This window comes from Amblyomma mixtum, chromosome 9, assembly GCF_055824585.1.
Source record: "Amblyomma mixtum isolate Tamu chromosome 9, ASM5582458v1, whole genome shotgun sequence".
Taxonomy (NCBI): domain Eukaryota; kingdom Metazoa; phylum Arthropoda; class Arachnida; order Ixodida; family Ixodidae; genus Amblyomma; species Amblyomma mixtum.
The window spans coordinates 108,308,230-108,323,221 of NC_143020.1; the positions used below are offsets into that span (position 1 = coordinate 108,308,230).

The following is a 14,992-nucleotide window of genomic DNA, read 5'->3' on the forward strand; positions in this document are numbered from 1 at the left end:
GCGATTCAAGCTTGGCTTGGACAAGTTGAAACTGCGCAATATGTATTATTACGAAAAAGTACGCCATTACGCTATTAAAATATGCGCATTACCTTTTTGCAGCGGCAAAAAATTCGAAAGGCTGCGGTGGTATCGAATAATGTTTCCCTGCTTCTTGATAATTTTTTTATTATCCACGTATTTTTCGAATCTAAAAATTGTTATTAATGACGTCTATGCTCTGTTTTTGTCGCCTACAGCGACTTGCCGCGTTCATCAGGCAGGTGGTGAACACCCTATGAATTTTCATGCGACATGTTAACTTTCGGATTATAATTAAAGGTTAAGGCGCATTGAAATGAGCTCAGAAAAATGTCTCAACAGCGTCTATACCTGGCATTATTCACTGTCTTGTGCGTACATCGGCTGCATTCGCAGAGACTATGGCTATTTGCAAACCACACATGCACTAGGTTTAATTAGTTATACAGTGTGTCATCAATGCAACGGAAATTTCTCGACGTACTTCAACGTTGAGAGAATTCAGATGAATGGTTTCGCTCCATCCTTGCTGAAATCAAGAAGGAAAGCGTGTGAGCGACATATCAATGCAGGAAACTAGTAACCCATGGTCCCAATGGGGACTGAAACATTTGGACGTCATTCGGACGTCATAAACTTCCCAAGGACGTCCACTGGGGACGTCCAATGAAGTTAGGACAGGGTAACAGAATTGTCACTAAAGAAGGAAAATTCAGTCGGGAAGGCAGGGAGAGAGGTCAGGAGTTCAGATTAGGAGATTTTCTTGGATAAGGTGGCCTTACTGACAAACGGACACAACTGCGTGACGTAATGATGTTCCCCTTATATATGGCATAAAGACGGAACACTTGTAGACTTGAGCCGCCGCGGTGGCTTAGTGGTTATGGTGCTCGGCTGCTGACCTGAAACACGAGGGTTCGATCCCGGCCGCGGCGGGCGCATTTTCGATGCTGGCGATATGCTAGAGGCCGATGTACTGTGCGATGTCAACGCACATTACAGAACCCCACGTGGTCTAAATTATCCGAAGCCTTCCACTGCGGCGTCCGTCATAGCCTGAGTCGCGTTGGGCCGTTAAACCCCATAAAACTAAAATTAAAACTAAGCTTGTAGCCTTTATATAGCTAGAGTCTCGCTTTTCACTATTAGCGATTCAGTGAAGCCTACATTTCTGCGGTTGTTTTTCGTAGTCTGTGGTCAGAACGTCCTCGTTAGGATTATACTCCGTTTGCGCTATGCTTTGCCGGCAACGGGGCTGTCATAGCACATCTCCACTGCAATAATTCGGGCGCAGCGTCGATGTTGGGCGGCCAAGTGACCGGTAGTGACCATAGAAAAATGTCAGAAGTAAGCAGAACTAATATTCTTGGAAGGAAAAAATGGCAAACCCTTCGAGGTGGGGCTTAACGGAACTAGAATTCAGGAAGGCCAGAATTCCTTTGCTGACCATCGCAAATAACAGCAATAATGAAGAGGTAGTAAGACAGCACAGACGATAGGAGAAGGGGCATGAAAGCGAGGGACACCCTGCAGAGTACAGGCATTCATAATCAGCACAATTGCATACATCGCGACGTACCTTTGATTGGAAAATGCAGACAAGGAAAAAATCAATTACCTAGCTGACAAGGAAGGCATATGAGAGGGCCCTCGGCATTCTGATCTGTGTCACCAGAAAGGTTAGTTAAGGTGGGAGTCCACAATACGCTGGGTGAAATAATCGAAGCCCGCCTAACACCGCAGAAATTCCGCCTAGCCAACAGCAGGATAGACGGAGCTGTGTTCGACTTAAACCGCCATACATAAGCACAACGCTCGACCCACATGAAGCGCCCGAAGAGCTGAACGTCTTACAAGTAAAAACCATACGAAGGAACATGCGTCCGGTACACCACGCGGGAAGAAGATAGGTCGGAGCGGAAGCTATAGAAAAACAATAGAAAAACAAAAGAAGCACATTATACGCGGACGCGGCAGTGCCGGTTGAAGGCATCATGACGACAGCAGTCACAGACTGGGATGGCAACCTCAGAAATAACGCATCAGTCAGGTGCAGAGACCAAACCCAAGCGGAGGAGGCAGATATTGCCCTCGCAATAACCACATAGAAAAAACACGAATAGAATAACGGACCCTCAATAAGCGTGCAGGAACTACATAAGGGCCAGGAGAGGGTTGGCAGCCATTAGGGTCCTCAAAAACATCAATGAAGGCGAAATGTAAGCAAAGGTCATACGGACACCAGCGCATCAGTCCATACAGGAGAAGCGCACGTGCCTTAGCCCGAGCAATCGTACCTCAGGCACCCAAACACACTGACAAGTACAACTACTCAAACCTTCTGACCACATACTCAGAAATCCTACAACAATACAGGCTAGGCAGAAGGGAATACGCGCCATCTGATGAATGACTAGACAAGGCACAGGAAATAACAATGAGAGGAATACAAATAAACTCACACAAGCCCCAAATTACTGCACGCAATCTACCCAGCAGATTACAACAAACGGTGGTATAGAGGCGGACCTATACCACATGGTATCGGCCTGCCAAGACGACAAATGAATAGAAAGTATAAAAGAACCGACGATTGAGCTGTGGGAAGAAATTTTGCTTCACTCAGACTCGAAAGTCAGCAGGAGCTGACCGAACAGGCTAAAAAGCGGCTGAAACACCCAATGGGCTCCCGGAATAGGAGGACCGACCACCAATTTCAGTTCCAATTAAAATGTTTTCATTACCGCCATAGCTGAACGGTCTTTTTGTAAAATAACACAGTTCTTTTGTTTTTAACTATTCAGTTACCCTTTCATCGAAAGAAGTTCTTGATTTGTGGCTTACGCGCATCTTGTTCCTGCGAAGCACTGATGTATCCCGAAAGATATGAGCAATATCCGCTTCGTAATGTAGTCCCGTGGACTTAGAAGAAGACAAAGAAGAATTTTGCGCTGCCAAGGCAAGTCGTCCGTGTCTTCCTTTTGCGCATTTCCGTAGCTTAAGTAATCAACTGACGTCGCGTTTTTACAATCCACAGATCCAGTGATGGGTGGCGCCCTGGGTAAGGACGTCGCCGACGAGACAACGGGGCTCACCGCGAAGGACAAACGCCACATCCGCGACATTTGGCGCACTTTCACCACGCAACACGAAGACTACGGCGTGATCCTGTTCACTTCGCTCTTCTTCAAGCACCCCGACTACAAGCAGCTCTTCACCCACTTCCGGGACAAGCCACTCGGCAGCCTGAAAGGGGACCCGAAGTTCAGGTAGCCCTCCTTCCACGACGATAGAGACTCAGCTGTTAGGACTTAAATCGCTCGAGTCCCGCTTTCTTAGACATCACTTCTAATTGCGAGACAACTGTGGATCATTGTAAGATAGCATTACGAACACTTTGACGGGAAGGGTCTCATCTCTCGATGCGTAGCAAATTGTTAGAGGCTTTTAGAACAGGCTGACGCTATCGGTTAGGGGCATAGGGGAAGAGGGGGGGGGGGCAGGAAAATAACGGCTCTCTCCCTCCAGGTTACTGTCCTGCGCCTGCGCACTGCCCCCCCCCCCCCCCCCGCCTATTCTCCTACGCACATAACCACATAACCGATAGCGTCACACTCATGGGCGTCCGGAAGGGAAGGGGGGGGGGGGGGGACAAGGGGGCGGCTGCCCTCTCCCCCGCCCCGGAATTTCGGATATTTCTTATGCACTAGCAGAAAACAACTACATAGATTGATTACCACACTTAGGCGATAGTAACTTTTCGTATTTTGCTCATTAAGTTTAATTGTTCATGTTAATGGGTATACAATGTATGTTCTCCAAACCTAGCACTATTTGCTGTTTCTGACTTTTTTTTCGTGTGCGTAGTTTAGATTACAAATACTGCCTTTTTTGGTGCTAACCTACCACCTCCCCCATCCCTGCTGGTCGTGAAGGGTCTGCCTGTATATGCGAATTCAAAGGTAGAGGGCGCGTCCACAGTTCCCAGGCCACGAGGTGTGCTTTTAAGCAGTACGTTCTGGCACTTAAGACACTACATATGATCTTACCGACGCTCTCAGAAGTGAAAGTAATACTTTTCCTGTCCCCAGAGAATTTTTGAGGTTCGGGATGCCGTAAATGCCACCTTAAGCAGCTTAAAAGCAGATTCTGTGGCCTAGGAACTTTTGACGCAAACTGTACGCCCTAAGCACCTGCAAAAATGAAAGCTTTTCAGTTCACTAAAGGCCCAAGCTTTCGCATTTCCACCTGCTTTGTCTTTTTATCATAACTGCGTACACACGTTTGTTACGAATGCGGCGTTTCCTGCTACATATTCAGTTGGCAGTATAGCGTCTCTCCTGTCCTATCCCGTTGTTTGGTATTGTAGTTTGGAAGTAGTTTCGTCAATAGAGCACGTTTGATGAACTAGCCCTTCAGTTAGCCTTGTTAACCTTCGCATTTCTTCACGTTACGTTTAGTTTCGTTGAATTTAATTCCCTCACACACCTTTACCCCCCCCCCCCCCCCCTCTATTTTTTTCCCTCTCGTTTGCGTGCAGGGCGCACGCGGCCATCGTGGGCAACCATATCACCACCATGGTGAACTCTTTGGACACTCCCAAGGCGCTGCTCGGGGTCGTAGAAAAAAACGCCAAGTTCCACGCGCAGTTGATTAGCAACGTGCGACCTGAGCACTTCGTCGACCTCGGTCACGTGATCATCGAAGTGCTCAGCGCTAATTACGAGGAGCTCATGACTCCTGAAGTCGTCCATTCGTGGGAGAAGCTCTTCCAGGTGAGAACCTCCCGCGAAGCAATGCATGCTACTCTTTGTAGTCATCATGTACAGCCCGGCCAGGGTGTGCCAATGTAGTACCTTCTTAGTTACGGACTGCGGACACGCGAACTAGTCATCTACCTTCCTCTCTCCCCTTTCTACCCCTCCCTTCGTCACCCTTCCCACGGGTAGGGTAGCGTACTGGGCGCCGCCTGGTTAGCCTCCATGCCTTTACGTTCATCATTCTCTCTCTCTCTCTCTTTAATATTGGCATATTTTAAGGAACTTTTATGGAAATATTGAAAGCAATGTTTTATTCTTCCGATGTGTACCAAAATTTTTCTTGTAAAGTTTTTTCATCGCTCGCATCGAGTTCGTATAAAAACCAATGGGTAACATTGTTGACGATTTTAAAAATGTGAATAACAAAAAATAATGCAAGCCTGCCGTCGGGAGATGTGTGGATATATTGACGGTTATAACGAAATCTTATAATATAGGAAAAAATTCCGTTCATAAACTCTTTCCCATTGAAAAGTGCTTTTGTCCAGAAATGTTGGATATGATGAGCATCCCCAAAACTCTTCTCTAGCTCAGGGTCAGTACTCCATGGCGCAGGGTCAGTGCATTACCAGAAATTCGGAACAGTATAGGCAGCGCCCTAAGGCTCGCGGCATATAGCGCTTCAATGGGAGACGACTCGGTCGTTCTCTTTCTTTCATGCTTCACATACGATGTTGTCAATGCGCTGTGTTTGAATGTTCAAAGCCACGCGCCACGTGGTGACAGCCAAGGGAACTAGAAGCACTTGTCCATGGACTCCGAGATTGCATGCACGCGCGCGAGCGCTTGTGGGTGATCTCGGAGGCCATGACTTTTCCCGGATTCCTTGTAATGATCGTCTAAACAAGCGCCATGCAACAGGGCTTATGACCTGCCTTCTAATCGGTTTTATGGCCAAGGCTCTGGATGATGATCGTCTAGACATGCGCGACACCATGTCCAACGTTCTCGGAAAAAAAATTTTGAACATTGAAAAATTGTAAGATACTCTTACGGAAATATTGAAGGTAATGGCCCATTCTTCTGATGTGTAACAATATTATTTTTTAAAGCTTGTTTCCATCGATTGCATCGAGCAATTAAGACTGCCATAGAAAACCAATGGGGAACACTTTTGACGATAGCAAAAGCGCTAATAGCAAAAAAAAAAAGAAAATCGAATGCCGTCGGGTGGTCGTCGGTTATATTGATTATTATACTGAAGTCTTACATAATATGAAAAAAATTGTGTTCATAAACAGTTTCTCGCTCAAAAATGCTTTTGTCCGGTATTGTGGGGTATGAGCAGGGCTAGGATCTGCCTTCTAACCGCTTTGCTGGCCAAGGCTGGGGAAAGTGTAGAAGCTGCTTCAGTGCAGAATGCAATTTTTTTTCGCTAGAAGGAACATCATGTCGTCGTGCTACAAACTTATCTACATGGCGTTCTATTTGTGCAAGAGAACGAGGTAAAGTAACTGGATACGGTGTTAGGTGAATGTTTGCGGGTAAGGAAAGATTTTTATCGGATAGATTTTAGGGCATCGCTTACACTTAATGTCAAACCTATATAATTTCGCAATTGCTCATTGCCTGGCGTACTATAGTCCACTGCGGGCAATGAGCGATGGATTGGCTGCTGCACACAGATTCACCTTACCGTTGTTATGCAGCGTTACTGTTGTGGTCTTTAATAAACCTAAAACCTGCTATTAAATCTTGGTAGGAAGTATGCACACGGGCTTTGACGCACCGAAAATATGACCACGCCGTTTTAAAGCCCGAAATGTTGCACACAGGGCAATTATAATTCTGAAGGTGATTGGTAAACTTCCGAGATTGAATGCCGAGGACAGAAACCATTTTTAAAAAATTGAATCAATGGGCACTGTTCCGCTGTTTCATTGTATTTGAAACAATCGATTCAGATCAAAGCTTTAGATAAGTTAAAATATGTTCCGTCTAATATAGGCAAGGAGCGAATTTTACAGCCAGTGCCGGTCGATTGCGGTGAAAAACAGGCTCTCAAATATTTTCTCGTTTCTGGTTTCTGTCTTGGCTTGTGGGGACTCGCCCCGCTCCGTCCCCTTCGGCTTGCTTTCCCGCGATGAGTCCTCCCTAGTTTCTAGTTACCTTAACTAACAAGGGATGGCGCTGGCGGCACAGCGACTTTAACCAGTAAGTATGCCGGTCATGAGGACGGAGAAAGAAAGAGCATTAAACGACAGGTTAAAAACGCGGAAGTTAAAAATTGGATTAGTTCAATGGAAAAGAAACAGTGTAGAACTATATCGATACTGGAGAAGGCAGATCAGGAAAGAATTTTTCTATAATAACTCAAGAGGCAATGCCCTACTTTTTGAAGCTAGGTCAGGGTGTCTAGAACGCGCAGCTACAAAAAAAAATTAACAAAGAAGATGACACATGTGCAGTGTGTGGTAGATCTGTGGAAACAATTGAACACCTCATACTCAATTGTGATGGTGTCCATCCGGATGTCGATGCAGGCACAGTCACTCTTCCGGAGGCCCTAGGGTTTAAAGATAACAATGGTCATGCAAACAAATCTGCAGTAGAAGTTAGCAAAAAGCGTTTGGAAGATTGGTGGTTGAAAAGCAGAGATGTGGTTAGAAGTGTAGGAAACCGTAGGTAAAGAAGATGGCGAATCTTAACGAGAATTGACAACACAGTTAAATAATAAAGAAAGAAAAGCTGAGCATGATGGCAATTGCCACCACCCCATTTCAAAGGGAGCGCTCCTATCCATCCATCCATCCATCCATCCATCCATCCATCCATCCATCCATCCATCCATCCATCCATCCATCCATCCATCCATCCATCCATCCATCCATCCATCCATCCATCCATCCATCCATCCATCCATCCATCCATCCATCCATCCATCAATCAATCAATCAATCAATCAATCAATCAATCAATCAATCAATCAATCAATCAATCAATCAATCAATCAATCAATCAATCAATCAATCAATCAATTAATTAATTAATTAATTAATTAATTAATTAATTAATTAATTAATCCCCCCACCCACCCACCCACCCACCCATCCATCCATGCATCCACCCATCCATCCATCCAGCCACCCACCCACCCACCAAAGTCCCAGACGACAGAGTGGGGTAACTTTTATCTGCTATCATCTGTCCACTGTCTTTCGTATACCTGCTGTCTATCATTCACTTCTTTCATGGCGAAGAGTGTTTTCTTTATTCTCTTCTCACATCTCGCGGTTGGTTCGCAGTTGATGAACGAGAAGAATGTGGCCGTCTACACGGCGGAACAGACGAGCGCAAAGGCATCGGACGCGTACAAGCAACAGTGCATGTCTACAACGGCTATACTGGCCCGGGGCAACGCTTCGCCGAAAAAGGGCGACCAGCCACGGCGTTATTCGCAAATGCCACCGAGAATCAGCGAGAAACCTGCAAGGTCTGCCTCCTTGGAAGAGTGTTGTAGCTATAGTTTTTTCAGCCCCACAATGTAAACATAGGGCTGTAAATGTAACGCCTCATTCAATATGAATTCTATTTGGATGTGACGTCAGTCATGACGAAAGCAGCAGAAGGTGGGGAAGCACCAATCACAGGCACGACAGGTCTGGTCGCGGCGCCATCGCTAGTTGCTGCTGTCGCTGCATCCAGCCCGGCCTAGCCACAGGGACCATGCTTCTCGAGTTATTCACATAACCGTCCCACAGTTTCATGCAAGAGACGGATTTAGCGCCGATCAGGAGTCTCAAACGCGTCGTCGCCTGCTCTGTCATCCGTCTGTCGTCTGCGCCGGTCTGTCCGCACGCGTTTATGCGAGTGGCATCATGACGTGTTTCTACCGTGACTAGCAAGCCGTTATGTACCACAGCCTACGTCACCGGGTGCAGCGACCAATCGCAGCTGACCAAATGAAACTGAACCGAAATGAAATGTTACAGAATACGGCACCGGGGTCATATTTCACTCATATATAGTCAAACCTTGTTCTTCCTTCATGGTATGTAGGCAAAGATACAAGGGCTGAAAATCCAAGAACTTGAGAAGATGCGTTATTTATTTGCTTGCAGTTTGCAGTCGCCACGAATGTTTAAAAAGCCGAAGTTTTTTTCATTAGCAAGGCTGTAGCTCTTACGACCACAGTACCGCCACAATACTGCAATATTTTATTTTCGCCGCGCCGTTTAACCTTATAGGCCCAATCAAAAGGTACGTATAGAGTGCCAGGTTCGACAGTGGTTTACTTTACGAGGGCACTTCTTTTGCCTTCTGCTGTCAACTAGTTAGATGTCGGCAGATGTGCGTTTAACGGTCCGCTATATGCGCACTTGTGACGTCGTCTCGCGTGACGTGGTCACATGTTTGCCTGAAGGCTTGACCACTCTCACGTGATGCTAGTATGATCCGGTATTTTCTTTGACCTGGTTTGTGAGCAGTACGACTAAGCAGAAATCCCGGAGTAAAGGTCGTGAGGTAATGCACGAGACTGTTTGCAGTTCAGTTTACCAGACCAAAGGACGTGCTGTGCAGCAATGTGCTAGTAGCTTTTATTTTTTTTACCGCTCAGTGAACTACTCTTGACTTGAACATCTTCTGTCACAGGGCGGTCAAATCACCCGAATCGGATGTCCCGGCTGGCAGCGGTAGCGAAGCGAGGTCGCCTGTGGACGGCGAGCTTCCCAAGGGACAACACCGGAAATCTGTGCCGTCGGAGAGGTACGAAGGATACACTTGGCTTCGCCCCAGCAACAGCAGCGTCGTAGATGATTGAGCTTACCCAGGGATGCATTCACAGCCTTTGGCGACAGTGCCTGATCAGCGTGGTTCACTTTAGAGCCGGTTAGTGTGACTCTTACGGCACTCATGAAGTTGCGGAGTTGAGCGGTGCTTTGGATGAGAAGGCAGCTTGCCGTTTAAGAAACCTGGAACCTCAGGCATGCCGTGAGTGTTTTGCTTCTCGGCTCGACAACGAGACCTTAAGGCCGGACAACGTCTATGATTGCCCTTGAACGTACTCACTTTGCCAAAAGTAACCAAGCAACAGGTTTTCGCTTCTAAAGAGCTTAGCGGAGCCTTTACGGCACCGCTGAAGACAGAAAGGTTGCAGAACATGAGATCGAGGGTTCACCTTACTTTACACAGATTCAAAGCTTAAGGGCTCCCAAAAGTGCTTCGCTACTTAGCTAAAAAACATACCACTGTTGCCCGGTTACTTTTAGCAAAGATGGTAGGTACCTGAGTGGTAACAACTCAAGAACGAAGAGACTTTCCCCATCAAAGGACCCTCTTCCAGCCAATGGCGTAGGCCGTTTGTCATGAGCCTGCCAGCGTGACAATGAAGGAAGTGCCAGATGAAAGCCTACATTCATGTTCCACCTGCCCTCAAGTACCCTACAAGGGACCAGTGTGGGGAGCATGTGGGCGCGCCCTCTTTCAAGCCTCACCACGGTCTATGTGGGACCTACAGCAGTTTTGTGTGACCAGCCCCATTTTGGCTAGCAGAGGTTTTTCGAGCACAGAGCCCACTTGATATTTCATTTGCCCTCATATACCCGATGAGGGGCCGACGTAGGGTAGATGTAGGAATGTGGCATGAAGTAGTCCTAGCAACACCGATATGGGACCCATCTAGAATCAACAGGACAGGGGCAAGCCCTGTTTGGGCTGGCCCACTTATTCCCCACAGGGGGCCGACGTAGGTGCCCTACCGGTTACCCAAGCCCCACTCGCCCATGTGAGATTTCTCTTGCCTTCTGCTCTCAGGTAGTTAGATGTCTGTAGATGTGAGTTTAGAGATCCGCTAGGTGCATTGTTGGACGTCGCCTCACGTGACATGGTCACATATTTGCCTGAGGACTGGACCACTCTTACGTGATGCTCGCACACGGTATTTTATTTGTCCTGGCTTGTGAGCAGTATACGACTATGCAGGAATCCCAGAGTAAAGGTCGTAAGATGAAGCGCACGGTAGTTTGCGGTCCGTTATACCAGACCAAGGGACGTTCTTTCCATTGTGTTATGACCGTTTATGTGTTTGCGTGTTAATGACCTACTCTTGACTTAATCGCCTTCTGTCGCAGGGCGCTCAAATCACCCGAATCGGACGTCCCGGCTGGCAGCGGTAGCGAGGCGAGGTCGCCTGTGGACGGCGAGCTTCCCAAGGACAAGGGACAACACCGGAAGTCTGTGGCATCGGAGAAGTACAAATGCTACACTTGGCTTCGCCTAAGCAGCAATAGCGTCATAGCGGCTTGAGCTTATCCGGGGACGCATTGACAGCCTTTGGCGACAATGCCCCACACGCGGGGATCACTCTCGAGCTGTGTATAATCGGATACAACTGAAGAAAACGGCGGCTTTTACCCGTCAAAGGACCCCCTTCCAGCAAATGGCATCGGCGGATTCTCATGACCCTGCTAGTGTGACAAAGCAGGGGGTGGTAGGTGGAAGGGGATAATCCCTTCTCTCTATGGTCGGGGACAGATCTCTCTCTCCATTGTGGCGCCGCTCCCTGCATTGTCACGCTAGCAGGCTCATGAGAAACGTCCTACGCCATTGGCTGGAAGATGGACCTTTGATGGGGAAAGTCGCTTCGTTCTTGAGTTGTATCGGACCATAGATGCATCCATGGTACTATCATGAAAGACTCGAGCATCTCATTGTTACCGCACAGGTACTATGTACAAGCGCAATCATAGACGCCTCTAGGGCCTTTTTGTTACCACCATGGTACAAGTGCAATAAAAAGAAATGCGTACAGCGTGGATCCTACGCGCTCCGCTGTGCACATTTATTTTAATTGAGTTTGTACACTAACGTGTCGACAATGGCACTTTGCATGTGTTAAAGAGGTAATTTTTTGTCTGGCAGCCGTAAGTATACCATATTTTTAGTGATAGAAATCTACCCCAAGGCTTGGACAGCATATCCTGCCCCTTAAAGGCAGGGTGCCAGAGGAGAACCTACCCCCTTTTTACTCCTTTCGTGTTTAGAGTGTAGGGACTCCAGACGGAAAACTGTTGTCGCAAACGCTCCTGTAAGCGTTGTTACGTATTTGCGTCGCAGGACGGCACCGAAGCCTGCGGCAGTCCCCAACGGAGTCGGTCCGAGCACAGCCGCTGATGGAGCTGCGCAAGGACAACCTCACGCAATGTCGCCGACGGAGAAAGAACGGCGCAGAAAGTCCGCCGCCTCCGGCAAGTAAGAGCCGCTTCACCAGAACCTTGTTCTTTAACCATCGCATTCCTAAACCTTAATTGTTGGCTTCTGAACTTCGCCAAAGTGCTGTTAGGTTGGCAACAACGAAACACGCATTTCTTGGTGCGCTGTCCAAGAAGTGCTTAGGCAGGATCTGTTCATGTACAGTGGCGATCACTGTTAACGTAAACGCGTGTGTGCGCGTCTTTAGCGTGCACCAAGTCGTTGATGCGCTCACGCTTTGTCTGCTGTGGTACAACGTCGTCTGCTGCGCGTCTTTTAACGTTAAATGGCCCGTTCACAAAAAATCCGGTGTCGCATTGGAGCTGTGGGCGAAAAATCACGGGCATGGCTCCGGCAGGTGGTCCCCAGAGAGCAACCTAGGAGGCAGGTGGGCCACCTGGGTCACGTGACCTTGCGGCGCATGCCCACCGTGGCAGGTGGCAGTTAAATTAATGATTGGTCACTCGGGAAGAGCAACCTGGGTCGCACAAGGCAAACCGCTGGAAGCACCTGCCATATCGCAGGGCAGTGGCGCATCGCTTAACCGCTGCACCATTGCGTCAAGAGGGGTATGAGGACTCCCAGGGATCTATGGAGATAAAGTAGAGAATGACCTCCTGCGTATATTGGAATTAACTCCTTACGCCATCGCGTCATACCTTTAAGGCGAAACTTAAGCGTTCTCTCCAACTTTTTTTCTTGGTACCTGAGAAGATTTTTTACTTTTTTTCTGGTTTAACGTCCCAAAGCGACTGGGACTATGATGGACGCCTTAGTGAAGGTCTCCGGATAATTTCGACCACCTGGGGTTCTTTAACGAATACTGACATCGCACAGTACACGGGCCTCTGGAATTTCGCCTCCATCGAAATGCGACCACCGCGGCTGGGATCGAACCCGCTTCTTTCGAGTCAGCAGCCGAGCACCATAACCACAAAGATCGTTTGAGTTACGCGATGAACGCGCTCGCGTGTTCTCGCTAACGGTGATCACTACTGCACGCCAGTTGTTAAAGCGAAGTCGTGGGTACGGCGAAGACCGTACAATGCTTTCGAAAACCACAGAGACGAGGAGAGCTCGAAACAGAACTAGAATTTATTTGGGTATGGGAAGTCTTCGAGTGTTCCCAAGGTGTACACAGTGGTGCTAAGACATAGGAATTTAAGTCGTACAACCGGATTAGGCCTCTAGATAGGGGGTTTATTTACAATGTTTTAAGGCGAAAGCCTTTATATAAGGCTCATGACTCGCCGGCGTGTGCGTCCGCAGAAACTGTCCACCCTAGCTGTCAAAATGATGACGTCATCAACATGGCGTAGTATGTCGTAACACGAAATTGTCCCACCTTAGCTGTCAGTTAATTGAAAACTGATGACCTCATTAACACGGTGCGGTATGTCGTAACGCGAAATTGATTAACTGTTATCAATTAAATAAAATAACCGAAATAATTAAACGAAATAATTAATACAAACTGATGACGTCATCGGCATTGCATAGTATGTCGGAGCACGAACTTAATTAAAATTAATTAAAGATTAAAAGATAACACAAATAATTAAGAAGACTGATGACGCCATCAAGTGGCGTAGTAAGTTGTAACCAGAAATGTGCTACGCGTGGGCGTGACGTCACCTATGACGTCATCACCACGGTAACAGAGGCGGAAATTTATTTCACCTCATCGCACTTTAATAAGAGCAAGGTGCCCCTCAGAATTTTTTTTTTTCAATGCAAGGTGGTGCTGACACGTGCGTACCACTATTTTATCTGGCAGGGCGCAGCACAAATCACCACCTGAGCAGCCGGAAAAATGCAAGGAAGCGGCGCAAAAGCCCAAGACATCAGACAAGTAAGCACCGAGTTACTGCACTTACTGTTGTGCAAGTGTCCATTGCTTAGCCACACGTGAGCATGTGTGCACTGTTTCAAAAGCGGCATTAGTTCATGCTTCCATACGCTCTTGGAGAGGACGATTGGGGGAGCCAAGCGAAATACGAAACTACATCTTCCGAGCATTGGTGTGTCTCTTTAAGGCGGATTAACGACCGCAGCACCACTATTCCGTTTCGGTAATTTTGAGAAACTCTATGGGTGCATCCAGCGTCTAGTGGTCATAGAATTTTTTTCCCTTTTGCTTTGATTGGTGACCTGTGGACACGACAAGCTTTAAAGGGGTGTGCATAGTCATTGTCTTAGAAATCAAAGAAGTCAACCATTTGATGTCTGATCATCACTGAATTTCAGACCTTGCCATAACTCTGGTAGCTTCGAGGCGCAAAAAAAAAAATTGGAAAATATGCAGGCCGTAAAACTCGCTTTGTCATTTGTTTTGCATTCCAAGGAACCCAGATGTCGTGGTCGCGAGAGGGTCTGTTGTTGTCTTAAGATGGCATTGTTATGCCAGTCAGCGACAAACCCGGTCGCCTGTATACTTACTTTTTGAGAAAGGTGTACGTCTGAATTAGGTACATTGTTCTGCGGTGTATATCGGCTACGACAATGCCACGTTTACGCATTACCTGTTATTCCCAGGTCATCACACCACTAGCAAGACAAGCAACACGGCACGGATAAGCCACCGCTTTCGGACTCATCGGAGCCACAGTAATGTGCCATGGTCTACGCGCAACTTTAGTTCAACCAATTCAATTCAATTCGTTTATTTCACCATATGCATAGTAGGAACTCTTGGGCAAAATGCTGCTCGAGGCAGCTTGACAGGGCCCAAGAGACAGCAACCAGCGAGTGGGCCAGCTTATAGGACGTAGGCGTCTAGATACAGTGCCCGACCAACGCCATGTTGGGGCATGTTACTTACCTACAAATCTCAGGCTTATTAAATTTATTAGGAGCGTAGTCGCACCGCTTTAAAACTTAGCGATTACGTATACCGACAGATAATGTTTGCAGCTGCTTGCAAGTTGAATAAAGGATTTGAGATGTCGCATCAGTGTGTG

At 47.4% G+C, this 14,992-nt stretch overlaps 1 protein-coding gene across 1 annotated transcript; it reads left to right on the forward strand.

The window, feature by feature from the left end:
* The first annotated feature begins 3,066 nt into the window (after positions 1-3,066).
* Positions 3,067-11,087, forward strand: LOC149330630 (cytoglobin-2-like). The gene is made up of 5 exons (XM_089559466.1): positions 3,067-3,290; positions 4,562-4,796; positions 8,087-8,274; positions 9,435-9,548; positions 10,913-11,087. The coding sequence occupies exons 1-5, from the start codon at positions 3,067-3,069 to the stop codon at positions 11,085-11,087; spliced, it is 936 nt and encodes a 311-aa protein (XP_089415592.1).
* Positions 11,088-14,992: the final 3,905 nt, after the last annotated feature.